Source organism: Neolamprologus multifasciatus, chromosome 23 (assembly GCF_963576455.1).
Source record: "Neolamprologus multifasciatus chromosome 23, fNeoMul1.2, whole genome shotgun sequence".
Lineage (NCBI taxonomy): Eukaryota > Metazoa > Chordata > Actinopteri > Cichliformes > Cichlidae > Neolamprologus > Neolamprologus multifasciatus.
The window spans coordinates 10690773-10718023 of NC_140460.1; the positions used below are offsets into that span (position 1 = coordinate 10690773).

Here is a 27251-nt window from a genome sequence, read left to right on the forward strand (position 1 = left end):
CCACTACCACCAAGTGCTTGCTCATGGCGATCTGATTGTTGGGATTTTGTATATTTGGGCTTGTAGTATTGCTTATCTTACAGTGTTAGCGACCATCATAAATCTGAACTCTCTCACACCTGGCTCCCATGTGAGTTACGTCTGGATGTGATCCAGGAGGCAGCTTTGAGTCGGCCAAGCTCCAACAGGACAGGACCCCGAGCACACTGCAGGACGGACACAAGCACACAAACACACATTAAACCAGACCACCTCAGAGCTGCAGTAAAGACTTTTATGGTAAACTAGCGCTGAAGTTTGCATCAATTTGAGATCATCTCAAAAAAAGTGTGATGCTGACTTTGAGCAAAGTCGTGGAAAGCTTTAACAGTGGGAGGAATTTACTGTTGTGTTACAGGGCTAAAAAATAACTGAAACAACCACATCCATTTGGGGAGACAGGAAGTGAGGGATGCTAACGCATTCCTGCAGCTCTGTGTTACCTCTGAAATGTTTTCAGCAGCAGAAGCACATGATAAAAGGTCTGCTTTCAGAGTTAGAATGAGGTAGCGTGGTAAAGACCGAGCAGCAGTGTTGGAAAAGAAAATGCTGGAACATGTTCCCTGAATTCCTTGTGCACTCTTTGTGTCCTCGAAATTTTACTTTTTCTACGTGAAGAAACACGTTCATGCACCACCTCTTTAGCGTTTGTGGAACAATCTGAATCCAGTAATCTAATTTTTTTTAGGTCTGTCAGTGAAACACAGAAATCTCTCACTTCTAGTGACCGACCAATGAAAATGATCTGTTAGTGCGTGAAATAAAAAGCTCCGCCTCAGCATGTGCTTCTGATTAAATGTAGTATCAGTACTTCTACAGATCAGTGTTACTGCAATAAAAGCTCAGAGTACTGTTCAGTACCTTCAGGATGGCAGCCACGGCTTCCTGGGAGGCATGTCTCGCGTCATCACCGTTCACTGACAGAATCTGATCTCCCTGCATCAGCCGGCCGTCCAGCTCAGCGGCGCCCCCTTTGACCACCTCTGAGATAAACACACCGCTGCCACTCCTGGGACGGACAGACAGACAGACAGACAGACAGACAGACAGACAGACAGACAGACAGACGACATTTTCTCATCTGTAGTCAAAAAAACGTCCCAAGACAAACTTTAAGCAGAAACAGATTTAACGCTGATGTTTTCCTGTCATTATAATCAAAAATGAGACGTAATCCTCCTAAAATCAGATCTCATGACTCCCTTAATTTTCCTGACAGGGTTTTTTTTTTTTTTTTTAATGCGGACCTCTTCCCGACGATGCTGAGCCCCAGCCCTCTGCCGCTCTTCTTCTGCAGCTCCACCTTAAAGACGTCCAGGTTCTCCTCATCTCTGTACTGAGCCTCGTCCCTCAGGACTGTCAGACGGACCTTAGCCGGTGTCTGACGCAGGGCGGCGATCGCCTCCTCGTGGGACGCCCCGCGGAGATCCACTTCATTCACCTACACACACACACACACACACACACAGACGGTGGATGTATGAGCTGTGTTTGAGCAGGGGGAGCTGGAGCAGGTTCGTTTCTGAGCAGACAACATTAGATTCAACTTTCAAATCTAAATATCTTTTTGATCCAACTGAGTTTTTGACGACTCTCTGCAGAAGGTCGGACCTCCTACTGTGAGCAGTAACTACATTCGCCAGCTAACGTTATGGCTCGTATACATCCTGTTAATGATGTAATGACAGGTGGATGGGTGCCTCCTCCCATGGGTGGTGCTGTGTCTGTGAATACCTCCAGTATCTGGTCTCCGGCCCACAGACGCCCATCTCTGGCTGCAGCTCCTTCTTCGTACACCTCGTGGATCATGATGGCATCCTAGTGGAGAAACAAGAAGAGCGGGTGAGTCCAATTCACAAGGTCCTGATCCGATTCGATTCAATTTTGACTCCGACATTTAGAAATATTATAACCTCTCTCTCTCTTCAAATATTTTTACAGTGAAGCACAAGTAACGATTACAAAAATGCCCCATGGGCTGACATCGCTTAATTTTTATATTTTTATCACCAAGAAAGGGGGAAAACAACAACAAAAAACGAAACAGACAACCAAGACGGTAGAAAATACCAAACAACAACAAAAAAAACCCTCCCTCCCCACACCCTTCCCTGATCCCAGAGTGCTATCACTTTGTTATAACCTAGGGTAAAGCCCACATAGTAGTTTGTTTGTCCATAGTTTCCAGATACTCAGTGAGTGACCTCCAGATTTGATCGAAGTCCTCCAGTTTGTCATTTATAGAAATATTATAATTCTGATCATTTATGACTGGTGGGTATTAACCAAGCAAATAATTCAGAAAACAGAGATTTGAGATGGGAAACTGTTCTTAAAGTACACTGACAGAGAGAGAAAGAGCTGTGCAGGAAGTGTGATTTTATTGTGGTGGAAGCGAAATAGCAAAAGTAAGAGGGAATTCATGTCGATGTTTATGTGAAGCGAAATGTGAAGCGTAGTTTGGATCTTCTTTTGCTGCTGGTTCAGTCAACTTTCATTGGAGAGTGACTAAACCTGCAGCCTCAGAATCTGTGAGCTGTCGGCTTTCAGCTCCAACTGTACGTACACGTCTGGGGATGTGCCATCGGGTGAGAAAGACGACATTTCACTGATTCTGATGCGTCGGGTCCGCGCTTGGTGTTTACGTCTTTGTGTGGAATCCTGCTCTCATTTACTGCTTTAGCTGTTTGGTGGTTGTTGAAATAGTTTTGTGAGGTTTAACCTTAGATTCTGGCGTTTCTGGCAAAATACATTTATATTTATAAATTGATTTGGGATTTAATGAATCGATATGACTTTATTCAAGCCGAAATCGATTTTAATCAGAAAATCGATTATCGAAAAAGGCTGAGCATTCTCAGCACCGTCCTCGATGCTGAGGAGAGTGTGAGACTCTCACTCAAATCTGTCTCACACCAAATACTAAACACAGATTCTACAGGCAAAGTGTGAACGTCAGGCTTTCTGTCACAGAACGGTGTGTCCAGCACTCATTCCTGATTGCCTGTCAGTCAGCCGGTTATTTTCTGTAAAAACCTTATTTAACGGAGAAACATTTTAGCTGCACACGTGAACATCTAGTGTGTTTGGTGCCAGTTTAGCTCAGTGTGATGAGTTGGCAACCACGTGCCATGGGCCCGGGTTGGAGTCTGACCCGCGGACCTTTGCTGTCTTCCCCTCCCTCTCTCTCCCTGCTTTCCTGTCTCTCTACACTGTTACTATCAAATAAAGGCATAAACAATAATTAAAGATCTGACACTTTTTAAGGAGTTTCCAGCATTTGTGATCCTTAATAACTTTAAAAGGACGGACAGTAATAGCTGTTAGATCATCACTGATGCTCACAGCTGGTTACAAAAGCAGGTATAGCACTGGACTGTAAAGTTACACACTGTGTGTGTGTGTGCGTGTGTGTTACCAGCTGTGTGTCTCTTCCTCCCACTATACTGAGTCCCAGTCCAGATCGACCTTTGCAGATCTCGAGCAGTGTCTCCTGACCAGGAACCACAGCACAGCAGGTTGGGTCTGAGGAGGACGAGGATCCGTTTACTCTTAGAAACATGAAGTCTGCATGTCGATCTGATTTTTCACAGTTAAATGTCTGTGTTTGTACCTCTGTGCTGATCGGGGCTGATCAGAGGAGGAGAAGCTGCCATCCGTTTACTGTGTGACTGGACACACACACACGCACACAGATCAGATGTATTGATAGAGGCTCTTGTGTGACTGATAAGAACAAACTGAGCGAAGTGAAATAAGTCCATAATAACAGTAACCACACCAACATCAGGAAAAGTGAACAGAAACCCTGCACAGTCAGTCCGGTGTAACATCGTCATACATGGTGTGACACTGCTGACCTACACCAAAGCCGTCACGGCTTAGATGCAAGGCGAACACACCAGAACAGGAAATGAAGTATTTTCTCTTCCAGCTGATGCCTCTGAGGCTTCGGGGTGTTGGTACTCCAGCACGGCCCTGAAAGTCTGAGTTGCACGGCAAGCCGAATCACTCGTCACACTTCAGCAAGCTGCCGAGGGGCACAGAGGTCAGCGTTTGCCTCCTCAGAGTAAAGACTCACTGCAGACTTTTCATCAGAGCCTCACTGCGACGGTTGATGGAGATGATGATATGAATCATGCGCTGTGGCCTTCACAGTCTTCACCTTTACAGGAGTGTGAGTCTGAGCCAGCATCCATAGGTTACTGAGGTGAAGCATCCTCGCCTCTGTCTGCAAGAGCCTCTTCTTTTTGAAACCACACAGCACCATCCCCTCCAAAGCATCTCAGGATCTTTGATGAAGGCTAAAAGACTTCAATATAATTTTTTACAGCAAATTAAAACTGTAGATGTTGGATTATAGGATTCACCCTCATGACGTTTGGAACTTAGTCAGAAAACAGGAGCTGCCGTGCATCGCACGAGCTTTAATACTTGAGAGTGGGATCAATTCTGATAGTGGGATCAATTCTGATAGTGGGACATTTACCTCACACTGCTCCAGTGTAGCCTGCAGCTCATTTTCTGGAGACTCTGCAGCTTTCAGCCTCTGCAGAGGAAACAGAGCAGAGCGGGTCAAGGAGACACATTCATGTCCTCATTCAGTCACATTTCTGGGACATCTGGAACAAAACCCTCTGAGGTTTGTAATATGAAATATGTCGCCTTGATGCATTGTCAATCATTCAGGTTAGTAAATCTCCAAAGGTTGATTCTGTTCATCTGGAAGTAGCGTTTTCAGTGGGAGAAACGTTTCGTCACTTGTCCAAGTGACCTGTCCAGGATGTGTACATCCTCATCATTGAAAGAGTGTCCACTGGCCTGTAGGTGTGAATAGATTGAGTCCTGGCCTGATGAGGTGGCTCTTCTGTGTTGTGCCATCTGCTTTGCCAGAGTTTGTTTGGTTTATCCGATGTCCTGGCAATCCTCCTGGCACTTAACTGCGTACACTATGTTACTCTGTTTGTTTCGGGGGACCGGATCCTTGGGGTGGAACAATTTTTGGCACATCAATGATGAGGATGTACACATCCTGGACAGGGAGGAACGCTGGTTTTAGCGCAGAGTCAAGGAGGCCATTTACGTGAAAAGGGAAAGACCATCTCTGAATCGAGGAGGGGGCCTAAGGGTACATCTTTCGCCATCGTACAATGCTGTGATTGCAGCCATTCCCCAACTCTCTGTGAATGGTACTCACGGCCATTGATCAGTTGTCAGTGGTCATGAGAATTTGCGTAATCATGATGAAGGAACTGACCTCCCAGCCTACTGTTCCTTCAGTGGGCTGGTTTCAGTTATTATGCAAATGTACTGTTTATAAGATTGGGGAAACCTGCAGTCAGCTGAGACTGAAGAAGTCTCCCACTGAAAATGTTACGTCCAGATCAACAGAATCAACTTTTGGAGATATGAAATATGTCCAAATAAAATCACTCTTCTGGCTGTTTTCACTTTGGAGATTTTGGAGACCTGCAGGTTGATGAGATTCATACACAGGAAAAAAATTTTATAGACAGAAAGATAAAGTTGACGATGGTCAGGAGTAAACAGAAGACAACAGTTCCAAAATTGGGAAAAATTCACATGAAGTCTGGTCTGTTTGATCAGAGAATGTCAGTATTAAGGTTCCCATTGCCATAATAATCTGTACAATTACGCCCTGGGGGCAGAGTCTGATGGCTGTGTACCTTTCTGAAAGTGTTGGCCTCTCTCAGACTCTCGGGGACACTGTTCCTGCTCCTGCTGTTCTGCTCGGCTTCGTCGCTTGGCTCGTCCTGTTAAGCAGATCTCAGATCAGCTCACATTTACAACTCGTTCCCACGTTTCCGTTTCAGATTCAGCTTCACACTCACCGGCGCGTCCGACAGCGGGTGGAGCGTCAAGCCTTCGGGGGGGCAGGGCCCGTCAGAGGGGGTGGATCCACTGAGCAGGGTGGGCAAGATACACTGACATACAAACACAAAGAATGAACTTTGGTGCTCGTCTCAAACAAGCAGACGCCACTTTCTTCTCTGTGGAGGTCAAAGCTGAACGTTGTTGTGTTCTGAGCGGGGTCACACAGCTGATGGACTTCCACATAAACAATCAATAACCGACTGTTTCGCGACCCTAAACTTTAAATATGAATAGTTTTTCTTCTTTGTGCAAACACTGAAGGCTCATCCGTCTGTGAAACACTAACATACATCTTCACAAAGGACAGGAAACATTACCTGAAAACTTTTACCTACACCTCCTGCAAATTCTCACAGGTGAACTTTTTCATCAAGACGACCAAACAAATGAGATCAAAACATTTTAAACACAGCAGTCTGAACATTTTGAGGATTAAACCACGGTCATTAAAGAGAACTTCATCCTGCCATTACTCACACTTACATGGACGTTTGGCTAAATGATCTCACGGTGACCTTCACCTGCTTCCTCTGGTCTGTTTTCAACTTTGACGACAAACCTTTTTATTCTTTTCACACTATCTGGCTGGCATCATAAAGGTTTACACCACATAATGTCAGCTGTATTGCGGCTTGATGATGACGTGAAGACGTCATGAAAGTGACCAAGCACTGACAAGGTAGCAGTGTATATATATTTTTCTCAAAAAGGCGACATTAACGAGTCTGCAATCACTCAGCCTGACACAGTGACATTACAACAGACAAAAATACTGCTTCATTCAACAAAAGGATTTTAAATGCAGCACCTGATATTTATACCAGGACAAGTGTCACAGCTCAAAACTGGAGAACACATATCCAAAGGTATGGGGACAGAGAAGCTGTATTCTTCATCTGTGTGTTGTGTATTGTTCATCTGTGTGTGTGTGTGTGTGTGTGTGTGTGTGTGTGTGTTCGTTTACCTCAGGGCTGGCTGGGCTGAGGGAAGGTGGTGGAGGGGGAGAGGGGAAGGGAGGGACGGCCATCTGATTTATTGCATCATCGTTTCTGCAGAGACACAGAGGATAATGAGTTTTTTCACTTCAGTTTGAACAGACTGCTACACACACACACACGCCCACGCCTGTACTGTATTTGATCTCTCCTTTATCTGTGACACTCTGCCCTTTGTTCATGTGAAGCATTCATGTCTAATTACTGACTCTGTGGTAGAAGAATTTGTGGAATTGTTTTATAATATCGTGTAAATATAATCCCTTAGAGATAGGATAGGGTGAGAAGTTCAGCCATTCGGGAGGGGCTCAGAGTAAAGCTGCTGCTCCTCCACATCGAAAGGAGCCAGTTGAGGTGGTTCGGGCATCTGACAAGAACGCCCCATGGGCGAGGTTTTCCGGCCATGTCCCACCGGGAGGAGGCCCCGGGGCAGACCCAGGGCATGCTGGAGAGATTATATCTCTCAGCTGGCCTGGGAATGCCTTGGTGTTCCCCCAGATAAACTGGAGGAGGTGGCTGGGAAGAGGGAGGTCTGGGCTCCTCTGCTTGGGCTGCTGCCCCTGCGACCCGGCCCCGGATAAGCCAAAGAAATGGATGGATGGAGGGTTTTATAATAATCTACCTAAACTGATAATGCGTGTGGCATCCTTCAATTTGCAATGTCTAAAAATTCTAGATAAAGTGGCTCCTCTCAAAATCAACAAGGCAGCACTGTAAAATCCCCGCCCTGGATCAGACACCTGACCTTTTGATGGCCACAGACAGAGGTGTTTGCTCAGTCCTTGTTCTACTGGACCTTAGCTCAACCTTTGATCATCAGATCTTAATCCACCACTTAAATCACATGGTAGGGATATCTGGATCTGTCCTAAAATGCGTCACATCATTTCTGGCAGTTAGATCACTTTTGGTTTCAGTAGGAAACCTTCGGTCAGACATAGCTGAATTTTCATGCGGGGTTCCACAAGGATTGGTTTTAAGCCCCTTGTTATTTTCATTATATATTCTGCCTTTAGGCCTTATCATTAGCAGTTTCAAAATGATTTCCTACCATCTGTATGCAGATGATATCCAATTGTACATCTCGTTTAAACCTTGGGAAGTAAACAAATTATCCATCCTAATGGACTGTCTTAAGTAAATTAATGGTTGGATGGCAGCTGAACGCAGACAAGTGTTTAGTGTTTAGTTCTTGCTCCAGAGAGTATCAAGCCTAAAATCAGACAACATGTCTGACAAAGGCATCTTTAAATCGCATTCAAGCAGTGCAAAATGCCGCAACAGGGCTGTTAACCCACAGTCATGATTTCACTCATATCACTCCCTTGTTAAAGTCCTTGCACTGGCTTCTGGTTGGGTATAGATATCAGTTTAAAATCCTCACTCTAACTTTTATGTCTTTACGAGGAGAGGCCCCCACTTATATCATCGAGCTTCTTCACCCTTACTCTCCAAACCGGATCTGTAGATCCACTGATAGTGGTCTTCTGACTATTCCATGGACCCGTTTGAAAACAAAGGATCACGCTTTCCAAACCCTAGCACCAATATTCTGGAACAGTTTAACCCCCTCTATGCACCACCGACTCTGTGACTTCTTTTGAAAAACAGCTGAAAACACATCTTTAAGACAGGCATTTGGGTAACGTTCTTGTGTAATATGTTGTTTTGTCTGATATGTTTTTGTATTCCTTGTAAAGTACTTTGTAACACATTCCTGTCTTAAAAAGTGCTATACAAATACATTTTGCTGTGATTGGCCTGAGGGATAACATGCAATGTGTCACATGTGACGCGATACTACAGTGACATGATAATGGAAACAGCCTGAATCCAAGTGCCTCCCCTCTGACTCAGCATTGAGCAACAAAGATGGATTTACTTGAGCAGGACAGACTGAATTTGCTCTGGAACTATGCAAAGCTTTGTGACTGTGCCATCAGATTCACCAGTCTCTCTGGTTTAAACTCAGAATGTCTGTTGGTTTGGAATTTCCAGAGTGCATCGTGGAGGTGCAGCAGAGCTGTAACAGCTGCAGAGTAGCTGCAGCTCACCTACAACTTGGACAGAGCAGTGCAGCTCTTTAAACTGCAGCAGCATGACGATGATGCTTCACATAGCTGAGTGTCAGGGCCCAACAACAGGCTAAAGAAATCTGTGATCCCGGAAGAATCCACAGAGGAGGACAACCGGAAACAAAGCTCCACAGTCTGAGGTCCTTCTCAGCAGCTGCAGGTTTCATCTTTTTAATCTTTTTTAAGTAAAAAAGAAATAAAAACAGACAGATGCTTCAGTTTTACTGTGAAGGCATCTCCTTGTGTGCTCTTTCGAGTCTCACACTGCAGCATCAGCAACGGTTTCCTCTACGTTGTCATCCATCTGTCACTTTGTGCTGCTGTAGTGAACACTCCTCACTGATGACTCACTCATGTTTCCTCAGCATAGTCTGTGCAGCTCCTGGTTTCCTCACACCTCTGGGCAATCCCCACCTGGTTTCCCCCTCCAGGTGGGAGAGCCCAGTTTTGTTTTTTTGTTTTTTTTATCCCTCCCCGGATCTTAGTTTGATCAATACATTTAGAAAAAAAAGGAAACACAGATTTACACAAAAATAGAAAAACACAAAACTGTGAGAACAAACTTCAGCTTCACAAACAGTAAGTTCAAACGTCATTACCCCTACACTGCAGGGACAGCTACGCCAGCACTTTCTCATAAAACACTGCCACCTAGTGGTAAAATCTTAAATATTGATTCATCCATTTTCTTCCACGGATCTGAAATTTGATACATTCGGATCACCGCTCTGCCACACCTGCAGAATTTGTGTGTTTATGCCTTATGCAGCAGGTATCTTCTGGCTGTCAGCGTGACTGATTGTAAAATGATGTCTGATTGGATAGAAGTCAGGAAATGGGTCGCCTGCTCATTCAATCACTGAGGTCACTAAAAAGTTTGCAAAGGAGTTTCTTGTCTTGGTTGCTGGTTTCAGCTCTGATTGAATAGAACGTATTGTTTGCTTTGGAACTGAAGGACCTGTTACAGTCAGAAAGGAGGCCAGAGAAAGCAAACGATCCAGGCCGTATTCATCTGACCCCAAAAAGGCAAAATTGTGATGATGGAAATGTTCAACTTCATGCCAGGACATCACAAACCTAAGACGATATTCAACCTTTATGTACAGTCTCTGCATACATCAACACACTGCAAAGTTCTCATGTCTCAGCTGACTCACGAATGAGAGGAACAGCAGGCTGGAACAAAGCAGAATTAAGTTTTAAACACTGACGTGTAAACAGAAAATGTAATGCTGTAATGGCAGACTGTGTAACACCATCTCTCCTCCTCCTCTTCCTCTCCTGATAGGGCCATAGCTGTAATCCAAACTCAGGCTCAGTCCACTGGGCCCGGCTGAAGCTGCATTATATCTACAACTGCAGCAACAGCTTGGCGGGTAACAGAGCAGAAAACAGCAGCAACACCCCCCAGAGAGCCGGCAGACATGAAGGAGGGCGTAGCGCCACGTGGAACAACTCCGCCGTCAAACCCTCAGAGGAGGTGTCTGAAGCTTGTTGGATTTGAGGCATCGCCATTAAATGGAGCCATCTGCATCACAGGAGCCACTGAGGTCCTCGTCCTGTTCTTATGTTCATTCTCAGAGCTCATTACTGCAGCACTCAGTCCGGGAATGCTGAACACGGCGAGAGCGCCAATGTCCTGCTGCTCTGACACGATTCAATCAGAGCCGCAGGAGGAAGGAAGAAAAAGAAAGAGAAAAAGAGAGAGAGAGAGAGAGAGAGAGAGAGAGAGAGAGAGAGAGAGAGAGAGAGAGAGAGAGAGAGAGAGAGAGAGAGAGAGAGAGAGGACCATCATAAAAGTCAAAACAGCACACTGATATGATCAGGGAATCATGGGAGGAGTCCCTTCATCTCTTCCAAACACACCACCTCCTCCTCTCCCTCCTCCGCCATACTGATTCCTCCTAAAGACCACGTTTACCCTGAGAGGCGGACGGCGTTCACGCTGCAGGAAGAATAAAAGTCCTGAATGCAGCACAGAGATACAAACTCAACTGCAGGAAACAGCTTCCTTCATTTAATCAGCCAAAGAAAAATATTCACAAGGAAACATTACATTTAATATGATGATCATAAAAACATTGAAAGTTGCTGCATTTAAATTTTTCAAATTCAAAAAACAAAGGACGTTAAGAAACAGGAGACATAACATCATGTCCAGAATATCTGCATAGTGTTCAGAGATGAGCAGTAACGCGTTACAAGTAACACGGTTACTTTTTTCAAGTAACGAGTAAAGTAAGGGATTGCTATTGCAAAAAAGTAATTAGATTACTGTTACTTTCCCGTAAGCACACTGCATTAATGCCTTACTAAACCATGGTTTTGTTTGTGAGAGTGTCTCATGACACGGACGTAAGCACGTGCAACGTTCGTGGTAACAGACGTGCAGATCAACAACGGATAATATGGAGTGCGAGTATGACTATACAGCGTTTAAAGCATGGAAGTACTGACCTTACTTTGAGTATAAATCCGTAAAAAGTGACAAAAACATTTGCATGTGCTGTACTCTCCGTGGGAAGAAAACTTATTTCTAGAGCGTAAAAAACCCTAAACTTCTGAGCAAGTAGAATGCTGCCACGGGAATGTGAAATTCACAGAGAAACCCCCGGATCCCCCCCACTGACAGGACTGCTGCAGCAACGGGCAAACCACCGCCTGCTCCACTTCTGCTCCACCCCACTGCCTCATCTCGGACTCTCTGACCATCTCTCTCTGTCCCTGATCCCTGGTTATAAACCTCTAATTCAAAGACAAAAACCATCTGTAAAAACAGTACAAGTGTGGACCGCGGAAGCCACCATGGCCCTATAAGACTGTTTTAATAACACGAATTGGAGTGTATTTGCCGAAGGATCAGACTTGAAGGGCCACACATCTGCTGTACTCTCATACATCAACTTCTGTAGTGAGAGAGCACACCTCCTCCACCCTCATTCTGAACGAAGGCGTCCCACAGGGGTGTGTCTTCAGTCCCCTCTTATCCTCACTTTTCACCCATGACTGTTCTTCAATCCACACCAGTAACACCTTTATAAAATTTGCTGATGACACCGCCATCATAGGACTGATCGACAACAACGAATCAACCTACAGAGAGGAGGTTCAGCATCTGAAGCGATGGTGTGACAACAACAACCTGCATCTGAACACAGCCAAGCCCAAGGAGACTGTAATCGACTTCAGAAGAACAAGCGATCTGAGCACTCTACCCTCTACATTGATGGGGAGGAGGTAGAAGGGGTAGTGAGCCTTAAGTTTCTCGGAGTCCACATCAAACCAGGTTTGTGGACCAGGTGGGGAAAAAAAAGGCTGTACTTTCTCAGGAAACTGCATCAGGCCCAATTACCCTAGAGACTGCTAGTAAACTTCTACCGCTCCACCATTGAGAGCCTTCTGACTTACTGCTGCACACTCTGGTTCAACTGCTGCACTTTGGAGGACAAGAGGAAACTGCAGCGGAGGTAGGGTAGCCTGTTTGTCTTTGACCTGATGGACCTGAGGGCAGCAGAGCGGGCAATTGGCACCTCACTAACCCCCCGCAGAGACATTTATACTGGCAGACTTCAGAAGAAAGCCAGCATCATCATCAAAGACCCCTCGCACCCTGGACACTCACTCCCCCCCCCCCTTCTGGTAAACACTACAGGTCCATCAGGTCAAAGACAAACAGGCTACCCTACCTCCACCCTGATTGGAGGACAACTGCACTCATGGACATTACATTTTATTTATACATCATATCTCTATAACCGTATTATTATAGTAGCAACAGCATCCCCCGCCCACTCAATGTGCAATATTACTGATCACACACTGCACCTCATAAAGCACCTGCTCCTCAGATGGCATGTATGTGTATGTATATATACGCAAGCGTGTATGTGAAAATATGTGTGCGTATGTACGTACACATGCATATATGCATGTATATATACATATATGTATGTATGTGAATGTATGTATGGGTGCATCTGTATGTATGCAGGTGTATGAATAAATTGTACATATCTTTCTTGTGTAAATGTAAATCTGTGTTATTATGTAAATACATACTTACACTATTGTGTATTTCACACGGAGAGATGCCAAACTGCCTTTCATTGTTCTTGTAACAGTGACAATAAAGAGCTATTCTATTCTATTATATTCTATTCCTTATTGGAGAAGTAATCAGTAATTAGTTACTAATTACTTTTTTCAAGTAACTTGACCAACACTGGTAGTGTTACAGATATCTGTGAGTCAGCACAGATCAGCATTTGTTACAGCTTCAGTCAGGTTTATCTGTTATGCTGCATTCGTCTTACACCAGCAGAAGAGAAGACTAACACTGACACAAACACTAAGTTGGAAACATCATCAGACTTCCTCTCAACAGTTTTGTGAATAATTACAAAAATAAAACAATGTAATGCTGCTAAATCAGGTGAAACGTATCAGTCAGGTTTCTGACGTCAGACGTCTCTGAGGTCAGAAATCAATGATTCGATCAGGTCTCGTTAAACCTGTGAAGTCTGCGGGTTTGGATTGACCATCAGTCACACGTTTCCATCACTGTCTCACGCCAACACTACAGCTGTCAGGAAGTGACAGACACCGGTGGATTGATGATGACATCACAGACACATCAAAGTCAGCTGATTGTTGGTTGCCGCTTCCCCAGCTCAGTGAGCACTCTGATCTCCTGTTTTCCCTGTGATTTACTTGTTTCCATGCCGACACTGGGGTGCAGTGAACGACCAATCAGATGCAGTAAAGGAGATCTTTAGCAGTCTCACACTTCAGACTGACACCTTCATCCACCTGCATCTTTTCACATCAGCCTGCAGAACAACCCCACCATGACCCGTATGCCCCGTTGAGGAGCTGCACGAGTCACGATAAATCAACCAATCAGACAGGTTCATCCTCTGACCGCTTACCTGTCACACTGCACCTGTGACACTACAGGTGTCACACTGCACAGTGTTTCATGTCTCATATTGACCTGCTTTCTTTAATAAAAAGAAAATCAACTGAATAACTTTGAGATGCTCAGCAGTGAAATCTTAACTAAACATCAACCTGGTGGTTTGACCCCATCAAAATGCTCAGTATGAGCAGCTTAATATTTCCTGTTTTTCTGCTACAGTTTCATGCAGAATTAGCCCCGTTGTTAAAGTATGTTGCAGGGTGAGGCCCCATGAGACGCTTGCTTAGCTCCGATGTTTGTCTTTGTAAGACACCGGACCAGAGTCTGTGTGATAAATCTGCCAATCATATAACAGTCAGGAAGTCTTAAAAGCAACATGATGCAGAAACCATGTAAACGTGATCTCATACAGAGAAAAACATCCTGAAGAGAACTGAAGAGAAAATCCGCTGATCTACTGCAGCTCCCTCTCAGGAGGTCAGAGTTGCTTTGACCTGGTGGGCTGGTATGAAGCTATGGTGGTGTTGAAAGTGGGTTGGGATGAAGCTGAGGGACACTGGGAGTGGGTTAGGATAATTCTGTGGGGATGGTGAGAGCAGGTTGGGATGAAGCTGTGGGGATGCTGGGAGTGGGCTGGTATGAAGCTGTGGGGATGCTGGGAGTGGGCTGAGGTGTAGCTGTGGGGACGCTGGGTTTGGGGCTGATATGAAGCAGTGGGAACAATGAGAGTGGGTTGGGATGTGAGCAGTCAATGATCTGCGATTTTCGTCGTTCTGCGAATATCAAATCAAAGAGTGCATGAGAGCCTTACTCACACATATACCTGCTAATCAGTAACCTCCAATCAAAATCTTCAAATTTCTCTCACCAAACCTGGAGAGAGGTACGGCCTGAAGCTCAGAGAAGGATTTCAACTTAAGTGTCTCTCATTCTGCTGTTTCTCTGATGGCTGAATTTAAGTGATGAGTTAAATTAGAAGAGAACAGTGAGGATTTCATTCCTCACCTCTGCCACTGACATCCTGTCGAAATGAGGGCTGCAGACAAAAAGTTGAATCCAATTTTTCCTTTTATCAAAGTTAACATCTGCTTTTCACACTTCAAACATGAACAATCTGTGCTGATTAAAGTCTGAGCACATTCACCTGAAACCATCTCCTCCCTTTCATCTCTCCTGTGCTGATAATTTGATCCACTTACAGCTCCGTCACGTCCCATATCAGGTGAAACTGAGTGACAATGTGGATAAACTCTCCTCAGAAAGAGGAGGATAGGCGCAATGGTCTTCATCCTGTCAGGCTGAGGGTTTAAATCTGCATAACGGAGTGCTAACCCGGCCCCATGAGCCAGGCTTTGGACTTAAACACACCCGCTTGCTTCAAAGCTGCAAATCACAAAAGATCATTTATGGATCTGCGGAGGAGGAGGGAGGAACGAGGAGTATAATCTGCCCATCTCCTCCCTGGATCCTAAATGACTCCTTAGTGAGTGTGAAGGAGGCATTCCACCGTCCCTGCTGTGGTAAAGTCTGAGCTCTGGGATGCTTTGAGCTTCATCTCCACAGCCTGGGAGTCATCCTCCACATCAGGAAGCAGCTTTATTTTGAAGGGAATGCAGCTGTGTTTTCCTCAGACTCAGCTGAGCATGCTCAGTGTGCATCAGCTGATGATGTGCTGCAGAGAATGCAGTGACAGGAAACAGAAACAGCTTGCTCTTCATGAGTTTCCTGCACAGACCTCCTCACTGACGCACAAGGTTACATTTTTGTGGATAAACAACAGCATCAGAGAATAACTGTGATATTATTCACAATCAAGACACACGGCAATAGAACACGCTATACAGGATAAAAAGGGGGCGGAGTCAGGAAGTGTTTAGGTCAGGAAACCGGCCAAAGCGTCTGATGCAGCTCACTGGACGGCTTTGCAAAGAAGTCTTTAATAATAATAATAATTCTTTAATAATTTTTTAACAATTAATGCAAAAAAATTTTGTTAATTATTTTAAATTGAAATATCATTACTGATGTTTATTATTACTGTTTTTTTCAGCTGCTGTGAGATCAGTCAAATATTATTTATCTTAATTATATGAAATTTAAATTTTTAATTCCGTTTTTTTATTGCTGTAACAGGAGGAAGAGACCACAGCTTGCTGAATCAGACACTGAAACTGAAAAGTTTATTTGTAAAATGACTTTTTTGTTGACTGAATAAAAATGTTACTTATTAGTGTTATTAAACTAACACTGGTAGCAGCACCAGTGTTAGTTTAATAACCAAAAGGTTCCATAACGCAGCAGGCCACTGTGTATGTAACCTTTTTTAAATGCTCAGACTTTCCCACCATGTACTGCAGTCCTACCTGAGCAGGATGAGCTTCACCTTGGAGGCGGCACTCTTAATGATGGCTGAGGCGTTCTGGTGGCTCCGCCCATAAAGAATCTGGTTGTTAATCTGAAATGCAGACAGAGGGGTGGAGACGAGTTACCTGATGTCCACAGGTGCTGAAAGTGAGGGAGGGTTATTACCTCCTGAATACAAACAGACAGACAACAACAGTAGTAAATGTGTCCTCAGAGCAGCAGAACGCTGAAAGGTCCCCGAGAACTACAAGAAGCAAAATGTTATATCAATACACACACACACACACACACACACACACACACACACACACACACACACACACACACACAGCAGATCGACCTGAGAGCTGCACTCAAGTGTTTTCTCTTCAGTCTGATGCATCTGCTCGTCTGCAGGTAGAAGAGCCACCTGCATGAGGCTTTGACATAATTGACAACAACAAAATTTTTTTAAAAATTAAAAAAAAAAGAAAAAAAAAAAAAGGATGTTGCAGATGTTGCACTGAATTCCTCACACATGATTAAAATCATCTCTCATGAACGCCATGCTTTCACTCTCACTGTGGTTGATGTAATTTATGTAAAATGATAATCTGGACTCTTCTCACCTCCAGAAGCTCGTCTCCAATCTGAATGCGCCCGTCGCGGGCAGCCGGCCCCCCGGGATGGAGCCCGACCACGAAGATGCTGATGCGGGAGCGATCCCTGTTCCCCGCCAGGCTGAGGCCCAAACCCTGCCGTTCCTTCTCCAGCTCCACGCATAGCAGCTCCCCTCGCAGGTCTCCATAACGCTCACACCACCGCTCTGCAGCCCAGGGAAGAGGAGGAGAACCAGGAGAGGAGAACAACCAAATTATACACTTCTCACAAAAACACTTTTTAATCAGAGCACATCATCAAGTCACTTAAATTCCTGGATATTGATCTGATCAAGTATGGATCAGAGGGGGGTGCAATAGAGGGGCAACAATGAGACGACCCCAAACCAGGAATGGTTTTTATTTTCCCCTCCTTGTCTTTTATGACTGTTTTTCACTAGTCTTGCATTTGGCTAAGATCAGTGTCACTGCTGGTAGCATGAGGTGATACCAGGACCCTACAGAGGCTGCACAGGTAGTTCAACTCCTCCAGCGTGGAACATCAATACGTGCCACTGCCAGAAGGTTTGCTGTCTCCCAGCACAGTCTCAGGAACATGGAAGAGATTCCAGGAGAGCCGGAAAGGGCCGTAGAAGGCCTTAACCCATCAGCAGGACCGGAATCTGATCCTCTGTCCAAGGAGGGAGAGGACGAGCACTGGAAGAGCTACAAAAGGAGCTCCAGCAGGTCGCTGGAGTGAACGTCTCTGAACAAAAAACCAGACACAGGCTTCATGAGGGTGGCCTGAGGGCCCGATGCCTTCTGACTGACATTTGTCATAGAATGCCCTGTGCTGTTCACAGATGAGAGCAAGTTCACCCTGAGCACATGTGATAGACGTGAAAGGGTCTGTAGAAACTGTGGAGAACATTATGCTGGTCTGGGGAGGCTTATCCATGGAGGGACACAGAGACCTCTGCAGGTGAGGCAACAGCACCCTGACTGTCATTAGGTATGAGGATGAAATCCTTGGATGTACTCTCAGACCCTATGCTGGTGCATAATCTTTTTGATCAGTTATATAAATGTGCCAAGTTAAAAGACAAAGAGTCCGAGCACTGATAGAGGTTTATGGCTGTATTTGTTGGGATTTCCAGGAAGCCACTTACATGTGAAAAATAATGCCTCAGATTCACTCAGTGATCAGGAGCCCGGTGTTCAGATTGGCTCATAGACAGGGAGGAGGAGATAAAATTAAAAGCATGAAGGGGGAGGTGAAGAGGAGAAAAATGTGAAAGAAAGTGAGTAAGAAATCCAAAACACAACAGCAGAAGGGGAGGAGAGAAGAAAGAAGAACAAAGAGGAGCATTTAAGGTGTGAAGGAGAAGAGTAACGAGGTAATTACGAAACAGAGAGGAGGGAGGATGGGACGAGGAGAAAAGCAGAGACAAATCTGGTGTCACACAAAAATCAGTTTAATGATCTGTGAAAGAAACAACAAACGGCGAGGGTGAGGAAACCTGCAGCTGAGACTAAACTCCTCCACTGTCAGCAAACGTGCCTTTAATTATTGCTCTTCGCGCTTCCTGACCTTTCCAGAATCAGTGGCCGCTTTGAAGATGTGAAGGGTTTTGTGTTTTTGTCAAATGATGAGAGGATTTAAAGGTCACTGCAGTTATCAGAGATAAACTGAAAACCAGTAAATCACTTTAAACTGGAGAATAACTGAAGCCAGACTTGATTTCCAGGAGACGCAAAGACAGCAAACCATCAGCAGCTTCCTGTGACACCAAAGAAAACGTAAAACATCTGCAGTTAAAACGTGACATTTTTCTGTAGTTTTTACATGGAAGCACAAAACTGAAAACATTAAAACTAATTGTACAAGCTGCAAAGGGAGGTGACACTGAAGGAGAGACTGTCCAGGTTCAAATCATCAGAAAAGTTCATTCTAAATAGCTTCAGTTTAAGGAAGAGGAGGGAGGTGAGGATGAGGAGCCATGAGAAGATGACGATGACAGCATTAATGAGTGCAGACCGAAGCCGTCTGCTCACAGGATCATTCAAAGAACATGACTGTCAGCTGTGCTGATGATCAGGCACTTTAGCTGAACCAGAGTCTGAAGAAACTGGTACGATCATTCACAAAGTGCATTTTGGGTAAACTTTCAGAAGTGGTTAAAGCAGGTGAAAGGTCATGCTTTACCTGCAGTTAGAGACAGCCCCATATTCGGCCCTGCCAGCATTGACCTGAGAACAGTTTAACGTGCCGGGCTGCCGCCTGCTCCTGTTATAACACACGACAGGTGAGTTTAGTTGGTGTTTCGGTTCAGCCTGCCCCAGTTTGCTGCGAGCAGCCAGAAACACTGCGTATAAAGTTTGATTCAAAGCCGAGCAAACCCGGTGAGGTCACGACCGCGTTCAGTACTCACCGAAGCCACGCTGCCATGCCACGAAGGCAGAGAGTGCAGAATTTGTAATTTAATACATTTAATATGATGATGTAAATGGGCCTCTGTCAGCATCAGAACCATGATCAGTGTCAGACTCGGAGATCAGTCCTGGAGCAATTTTTGTTTCCTTTTGTTTGCTCAGGTTCAAGCACCAAAACCTGCTTGTTGAGGGGTCAGGAGGTCAGACCAGTCCTGTGTTTGTGGCTCTGGGGCCCAAGGCAGCAGATATTCTCTGAGACATGCCTGGAAACAAGTTGAACGCTTGTTTTTAATCATCATGTTGCTGTCAGAGCACTTTCTCTGAGGAAAACAAGCTGCCACAAACGCCTCCTTTCCTCTTTGGCATCGACTCAAACGACCAGGTCAGATGAGTTCTGACGGCAAATGAACAAGCAGCAGAGTGTAGACAGGATGTGTCACTGATTTCATCACAGAGCCCCATTCAGACAGTTCCTTCAGTTTTCCCACAGCTTTAGGAGGCATTAATGACTCTCTGCTTGCAGCGCTGAGGTGGGACACACTCTGACAGGAAACATTTAATTACTATCAGATTTGTGGCCGCTGATCGGAAGAAGCTGTCACACACTCAGCTACAAACGACTTAACACAACGCCATGAAGCTAAGCACGTCGAGAATCATGGGAAATATCTGAGATGGCAAACAGCCACCCCAAAATATCGTCCACAGCTGAATTACATTCATACATGGACCCGAAAAGAGCCTGCTCTCATCACTAGCTCCTCACACGCTACCTCAGGTACCTGAGGTCACTGCAGCTCCTCTGACATCCAGCAGAGGCAACAGTGAGTCAGGTTCCACAGACCTGATGTTAAAATGTCACAGCAGAAACAAACATGTGTACAGCCTGATACACAAATTGTTTGGTTTGGTATTAGGGGCGTGGCCTCTGCGAGTGACGGGTGGATGGTGACACAGGTAACTGTAGCTGCTACCTGTCTGCCAGCTTCACCTGAACTGGACCTCTGCACTGTGTTTGTGCTTTTGGAGCTTTGTGAGAACCCCATCCTCTCACGCAAATACGGTCACAGCCAAAATGCTAAAGCAGAGCGTCTGAATGTCCATCTTCTTTTTACAGTCTATAGCTGCACACAGACTTTCCCTGCAGCGTTTCCATAAAACACTAAATATAAAAATAACTTTGCATTTGCCTGTGTGAAGCTGGAAAACAAAAATATCTACAGAGAACACACAACCATGCTATTAAAATCTCACACATACACACGCAAACACAGTTTAATCAAAGGCTAACAGTTTTCAGATGGGAGGCAGGTGTGTGTGTCTGTGTGTGTGTATTTAATGAGCTATTAATAGCTTTAATGTGACAGGTAACTGCAGGTGTTAATGCCTCTCGGGGTGAGGAGAGGTGGCTGAAGGACGGAGCGCCTCCATCATCCGGCTGCTGCTGCTGATGGAGGCGTGTCAGGAAGAGGAGCAGGCGCACCTTTTGTGTGTTTAATGTGAATTAAATTGTTGGGAGTGCTTCTCTTGGTCAGGATGACAGGATGTCTTGTTAAGCTCTCCTCTCAGGAGGCTCAATGTGTTCAGCTGACAGAAATCTATTAAAAATACATAAGGAGCTAAACTGCTGCCCCGTGCCCGCAGTACAGAAACCACCAAATTAATTAACCACTTCCACTCCTCTGCTCTGGCCACTCATTTGAAATGGTTTATCAAAGCAGCAGAATGCAGCTCAGAGTTTGGTGTTCAGACTCAGTTCATCCAACAAATATTATGCAGTGATGGACTGCAAAAGCGTGGTGGTGGACGATGGGACAGCAGCTACGTGTCACAGACAGGACATTATCCAGATGATTAAATAGACTCTGAACCCTGACGGTGAGTTTGGGCTCTGCCTCATTTATGGTGGAAAGATTTTGCAGCAAAAATTGTCCAAAAGGTATAAAAGATTGAATCAAGTTCAGAAACCCAGCAGGTCAGCCTACTTAGCTGCTGCACATCTCCATTCCACTTTGTAACCCACCTTCACCCAGTGCCTCCTCTCATGCTGTCATATCTGTTATGGATGAGGCTCCACCCTCCTGCTGAGGTCACAGAAAAGTCAGTCTGCAGCTTTTAAACAACCAGCAAGAGAAAAATATCAGTTTTTAGTCTTTTATTCATTATAAATTAAAGTAAAACAGTTTCTCACACTTCAGTGTTTTTAAAGAAGCTAGTTTTAGGCAGATAGAGTGGTTACCCAACATTTCAAAATATATCACACAGGTATTCAGATCTCCTTCTTCGGGTTTGGGAATGAGTCATCCATGAGTAATTGGGAGGAGCAGAGGCAGAACGCGGTGCTGCCCTCACCCATGGTTATTCGCTTTGGGTAAGGAAAGAAAGAACGAGGCATGGACTACAAGAAGCTCAGCTGCTTCTTCGTACTGAGCAGAGCCAGCAGAGGTGGTGCAGCGTCCAATCATGGCACCCTTCGGGGAGGAGGACTGGGAGGAGATAGACTGTGAAGTCACTGGAGAGATTTTATATCTCATCTGGGCTGAAATCAGCTGAGGATCCCTCAGGAGGAGGCCGAACACACTTTCAGGACAAATCCATGTGGAATATGACACCATTCCCACCTCAGCTTTGGATAAAAACAAGAGGATGGGCAGGTGGATGAATGTGACCTGCTGAAGTGGTCATCATTACTTCTACTGGAAAGTGAGCAGGAAGTTTATGCAGACCCTGAACTGCAGGTCATAAAAGCTTAAATCTACAGGCTTTGTGTGCACACACACACACACGCAAAGGAGATACTGGAGGAGAAGAAAGTAGAAGCACTTCTGTTTCGAATGTGTGTCTGTTTCAGACAGAAGCTGAGAGGAGGCTACAGAGGAAACTTCAGCCCTCGCACATCTTTCCAGGAGACAGGGGAGGCTGGTAGAGGCGGCAAGCCACAAACACAGTGTGACTACAGGGGGCGCTGCAAAGACGGCGCACATGCATATCAATGCAGCACACAGGCTGCCTTCAGCGTGATGGCACCGAGCACCGACTGTCACACACTGATGAACACTGTCGCTCTAGCCTGCAGCAGGTTTTCTCTCTCTCACAAACGCAGCAGGATGGTGGCGTTCCCCTCAGTGTGGTATTCCACTTCATGAATGTTGCTCCAGTTTGTCTCTATCACTTTTCTTCAGAGCCTGTAACCTGGTTTTATTGGGTCTGTGAGACCTGATTTTTGCCCACATTCTCTTAAACTTTTCATTCCGCCCTTCCTCTAACACTCTGTAGTCCTCAAGGACAGTTTAGTCCAGTTTAACGGCAGCGGTGGCTCAGGGATCGCCCCCGGTGCGTTCATCAGCATGTGAGGGCTGCACAAGGCGTAAAAAAGCAAATACAAGCTCAACATGATCCACATTACCATTCCGCTACAGCACTGTGGTCCAGTTTGTCTGCAGTGACCACACACACACACACACACACACACACACAGCAGTGACAACCTGTCCACACACACACAGCAGTGACAACCTGTCACACAAAATCCTGCGTGACGGGGTGTCAGATTCAAAATGTGAATCTGTGTGTGCTTCTAGCAAGGTGACATGTCACAGTAAATCATTCTGAATTTTGGTATCCCTTTACTCTGTGTGTGTGTGTGTGTGTGTGTCTCTGCTGTTTGGTTCAAATATTTCACATCATCCGTAAAACTAAAACCCAGCGGGCACACGACAGGACCCGACACTGCTGCACAGACACGCGAGCCGAAGTAACAGGAAGACTTTGGTGTTGCAGAAAAAACAGGCATGCAGCAGCTGGATGATGAGAATGGAAATGCAGATGTGTGTGTGACCTTTGACTGAAAGAACAGTGGCTACTCTCAGCGCTGGAACAGTAGGAGAACATGTTGTCATACCGGCACGAGGTAAATGCCTGAAAGATTTCAGCCCTATTCTATAATCAAAAGTGGTCATGTGACCATATCAGTCCAACCCACAATCTTAAAAGGAGTTTCCAACAATAAGTTAAAATGCTGAGGAATATCAGGAAAACGGCAGAAGTGAGTGTGTCTGCTGCTGCATATCACACAGTAAAGGCTCATGTGGATACATTTGTAATGTGTTACCTTGGCTCGCTCAAAGGTAAGTCAGTGTGACACTGTGCCCATGCACACCACTCTCAGCCCACACACTTCAATCAGGGGAGAATAACGAGACATGCACAGCATTTATCCATCTTTACTTTAGTGCACAAACGTGAGTCCATAATAAAACCTGCAGGGAGGACAGCAAAGTGAACTGTGAAGCTCTACCACGTCAGAAATCCACTTCCTTATCTGCACTTCCCTCGGGTATTGGTTCGTTAATATCACAGATAGAAATGTGTCCGAAAACAGATCAAATGTAAATTATGCACATCTGAAGGTGTTACTGATGTCTGCATTTCACAGTAATCACACACAGGTGTTACAGGCACTCAGAGAAGCCCATCAAGAAACTGAGCTCCAATCCTTACAGCATCGCAGGTCGGCCACACCTTATTCCTCTCATTAGATTACTGTAACGCTTTGTATTTGTGCCTAAATGATGCAGCATTTTCCCGCCTACAGTAACAGTAACAGTGCTCACAGTCTCAGAATCACACCAGCCTGTTGCAACACCAACTCAGTGCTGCACCCTGAGAGCCGTCACAGCTCCATCAGTTCAACACCTGAAAGCCTTTTAGAGCCAACCTGTACAACATAACGTCCTGTCAGTGTGTGTGTCTCCGTTTTCTTCTTCACTTATTTTTATTTATTCCTTTCCTGTCATTATAAGTTTTTTACACCTTCTGTGACGTCGATCGCAGCTGCAGAGATCAACTTTATTTTCTGGATGTCCGCATTTCACAGCCGCCTGCGAGTCGGATCTGCACACACACTACAGTAAATGAATTAACGCGTATCTGGGGGTGGAAACACTCCTCTTCTCCTTCAACACATACAACAGGTCAGCTATATTAGACAAAGCGTGCGGGTCATGTGGAGGAGGTGTGTGCTGTATTGTGAAACACTGCCTTCATTATTAGAACATTTTTACAGCTGTCGAATCACTTTTATCCTCAAAGATGTCAACAGCTGATCCGGAAGATGAACAATTAAATCTGAGTCTCGTTAACTAATAATAACGTGTTAACGTTCAGCGCTTTACCCCTCGGTATCTACAAAGAGGTACTCAGCCAATCACATCTCAGTGTTCACTCCACAACAGCTGTTTGGACACGTAACAGCATCCGACCAATAACAGACTGATAGTGTTACCTAAACATGCACCACTGTGCAGGAACAAGGTGACAGCAAGGTGAGACACAGTTACTGAACACACACAGACCATGTACACACACACACACACACACACACACACACACAGACCACGTACACACACACATACCACGTACACAGACCACGTACACACACACACACACACACACACACACAGACACACACACAGCCACACGTATACACACAGCACTTCTGAAATACGACTTCCTGTTTCTGGGGATTATTTAAACTGAACCCAGTGATGGGGCTGATGAAGTGTGATGTGCTGCACTCTGGTTCGGCACCCACACCCAGATCTGGCAAAATGTCATTGGTAAGCTTCTTTAGCCTTTACGTGTTCGCCTAACCCAGTTTAATGTGCAAAAGTTTCTCAAGGCCGACAAACAGAAAATAAAAAAATTCAAAGAAAGAACGAAATGAAAAACTGAGTTTTATTTCTGCACGTTAGAATCGTGTCTGTCTAACATATGAGCTGAAGTACAGCTTCTGTAGCTGAGCGACACTTAACACACCAATCAAACTAATGCCACCCAACCATACACACATCATTCACGTAGATTTCAGGTGAATCACCACCTGAATCCATGAATGACACAAAGGAAATGATGTAGAGGTTTCTGCCAAAGACAGAAACGTCAACATTCAGTCACATGCTGGATTTTATGATCTCTGCAGTTACAAGAGACTCAGAGAGCTCAGTGAGGTTAAAAATAGCAAAAGTAAGAGGGAATTCATGACGATGTTTATCAAATGTGAAGCGTAGTATGCTGCTTCTTTTGCTACTGGCTCGGTGAATTTTGGTTGGAGACAGACAAAACCTGCAGCTCAGAATCTAGCGCAAAAAAAGACGTAAAGACAGCGCGGACGCGATGCATCAGAATCAGTGAGCTGTCGGCTTTCAGCCCCGACGGCGTGTCCGTGTACGGGCCGTCGGGTGAGAAAGCCAAGAAAGAGAAACCTGATCTGATGCATCAGATGCTCTGTGTTTACGTCTTTGTGTGGACCACGGTTAATCAGAGAGGTCCCGCCCCTGGCTATCTCTGATTGGTTTAGACCACGATAGGGGCATAATGTGTGTCTGTTCTTGACCACATGAAGAGTTTTCTTTTTTTTTTTTTTTTACTCAAACAGGTTTGTTTTTTTTAGTCGCACTATTGAAAATTTTGGTCGCACTCTAGAGCGCTGGTCTTAAATCTGTGCTGAGGATGTTCAAACCCAATAATACAAACTGCTGAGGCTCAGCTCCACCTGAACACTTAAAAGCAGGAAACGCCATCAGCTGATTTATTCCAGCGCCCTCTGGGACAGACAGACAGACAGACAGGCGGCTGCTGCTGCGGCTTCGATGCGTCACGCACGAGCAGGAGTGTGTTTGTGCTGATAATGGGCCAGTAACGGGACGTGTGCTGGAAAAAGGGATACCTGCGTGAGGCTGAACTCAGGTGGAAAAGCTGCTGGAAACGAAGATGCACAAAGCCCAACTCCCTGCCAAGCTCCCGCGTTGTTTCTGAATCCACCTGACTGTGGACATGACAACATCCACAAAGAAAATGCTCTGCAGGCGCAGTGAGCTGCAGGAAGGACGCCACGTTCATTAAAGTGCCTGCAGCACTGGAATGAATGAAGGCTTTTAATGATCCTTCTCTCTGAGGTCTGCCTGACAGCATTACTATTCATTTTTCTCACCTTTAAGCCAAGCGCTTCAAGCTTTTCAGGATTCACAGACTTTAAATCTAAGTGGACGTTTTACAGTTTGGAGCTCATATAAACAAAACTAAAAATGAATAATGGAGCTTCATGGATGGATAGCAACACACTGTTCTGACCAATTATCAAAGTCCAAACCTTAAACAGGAAGCCAAACCCTCTAGTGTCCAGCAGAGGCAGCAGCGAGTCAGTCCAAATCCCATGTTAAAACTTTAACATATCTAACCAGCTGTGTAGCTCTGCAGCTCTTAACGGTTTCATTCAATTCAATTTTATTTATATAGCACTTAATATCATGTGAGGTAAAGAACCTACAATCATACAGAGGAACCCCAACAATCAGACGCCCCTAAGCACTTGGCGACAGTGGGGAGGAAGAAACCTCCGGCAGAACCGGGCTCAGGGATGGATAGCCATCTCAGAGACAGGCTGGTATTTCCAGCTCCAACTACCAACCAGGCCCGACCCTGCTCAGCTTCTGAGATGAGATCAAGTGTGCACAGCCACACCAGTCTGAGCTCAATTATCTGCTACCATTAACCGATTTTTTACACACAGAAAAAAGTAGCCTGACCAGGTTTGTGGTCTGTTCAGTCTAAATCAGAGTCCAGACCTGAGTTTGGCTTTTCTGAGAACATCACAGCTTTAACGATGCACTCACAGTCTGCTTTTATTACATATAGTGAGCTTTATGCTGCCAGCTGTTCAAAAGCAGCCATGGGAGCCGTTGGCAACCATCAATTTGGCCGTCTTCTTTGAAACTTGCTGGCATTTGATGGCCTCTGGTTGGTGCTCTGCTTCTGGCCTCTGCTTGTGTGGAAAGCTCTTTAACACTTTCCCTCAAACACCCTAACGACCTGTAAGAGTAAACGGGTCACATTTACATCAGATGTAGCTTTGAATCCTGTATACGACTTCCTCTATTGTCTGTTCATGCTCATT

The 27251-nt window shown here is 45.2% G+C and overlaps 1 protein-coding gene across 13 annotated transcripts in view; it reads right to left on the bottom strand.

Moving 5' to 3' along the window:
- The window catches only part of patj (PATJ crumbs cell polarity complex component), an 82929-nt gene that overhangs the window by 8212 nt on the left and 47466 nt on the right, over positions 1-27251 (bottom strand). For 12 of the 13 annotated variants that reach the window (XM_085150084.1, XM_085150088.1, XM_085150085.1 and 9 more), the window contains 12 exons: positions 16895-17091; positions 16286-16377; positions 6899-6983; positions 5892-5984; positions 5727-5813; positions 4529-4588; positions 3653-3710; positions 3458-3564; positions 1774-1857; positions 1287-1480; positions 901-1048; positions 120-206 (listed from right to left, as the gene is read on the bottom strand). In XM_085150084.1, coding sequence (XP_085006210.1) covers positions 120-206; positions 901-1048; positions 1287-1480; positions 1774-1857; positions 3458-3564; positions 3653-3710; positions 4529-4588; positions 5727-5813; positions 5892-5984; positions 6899-6983; positions 16286-16377; positions 16895-17091 — 1292 coding nt within the window. The remainder of the gene's footprint in view (positions 1-119; positions 207-900; positions 1049-1286; positions 1481-1773; positions 1858-3457; positions 3565-3652; positions 3711-4528; positions 4589-5726; positions 5814-5891; positions 5985-6898; positions 6984-16285; positions 16378-16894; positions 17092-27251) is intronic. The other variant, XM_085150095.1, reaches the window with a different exon arrangement.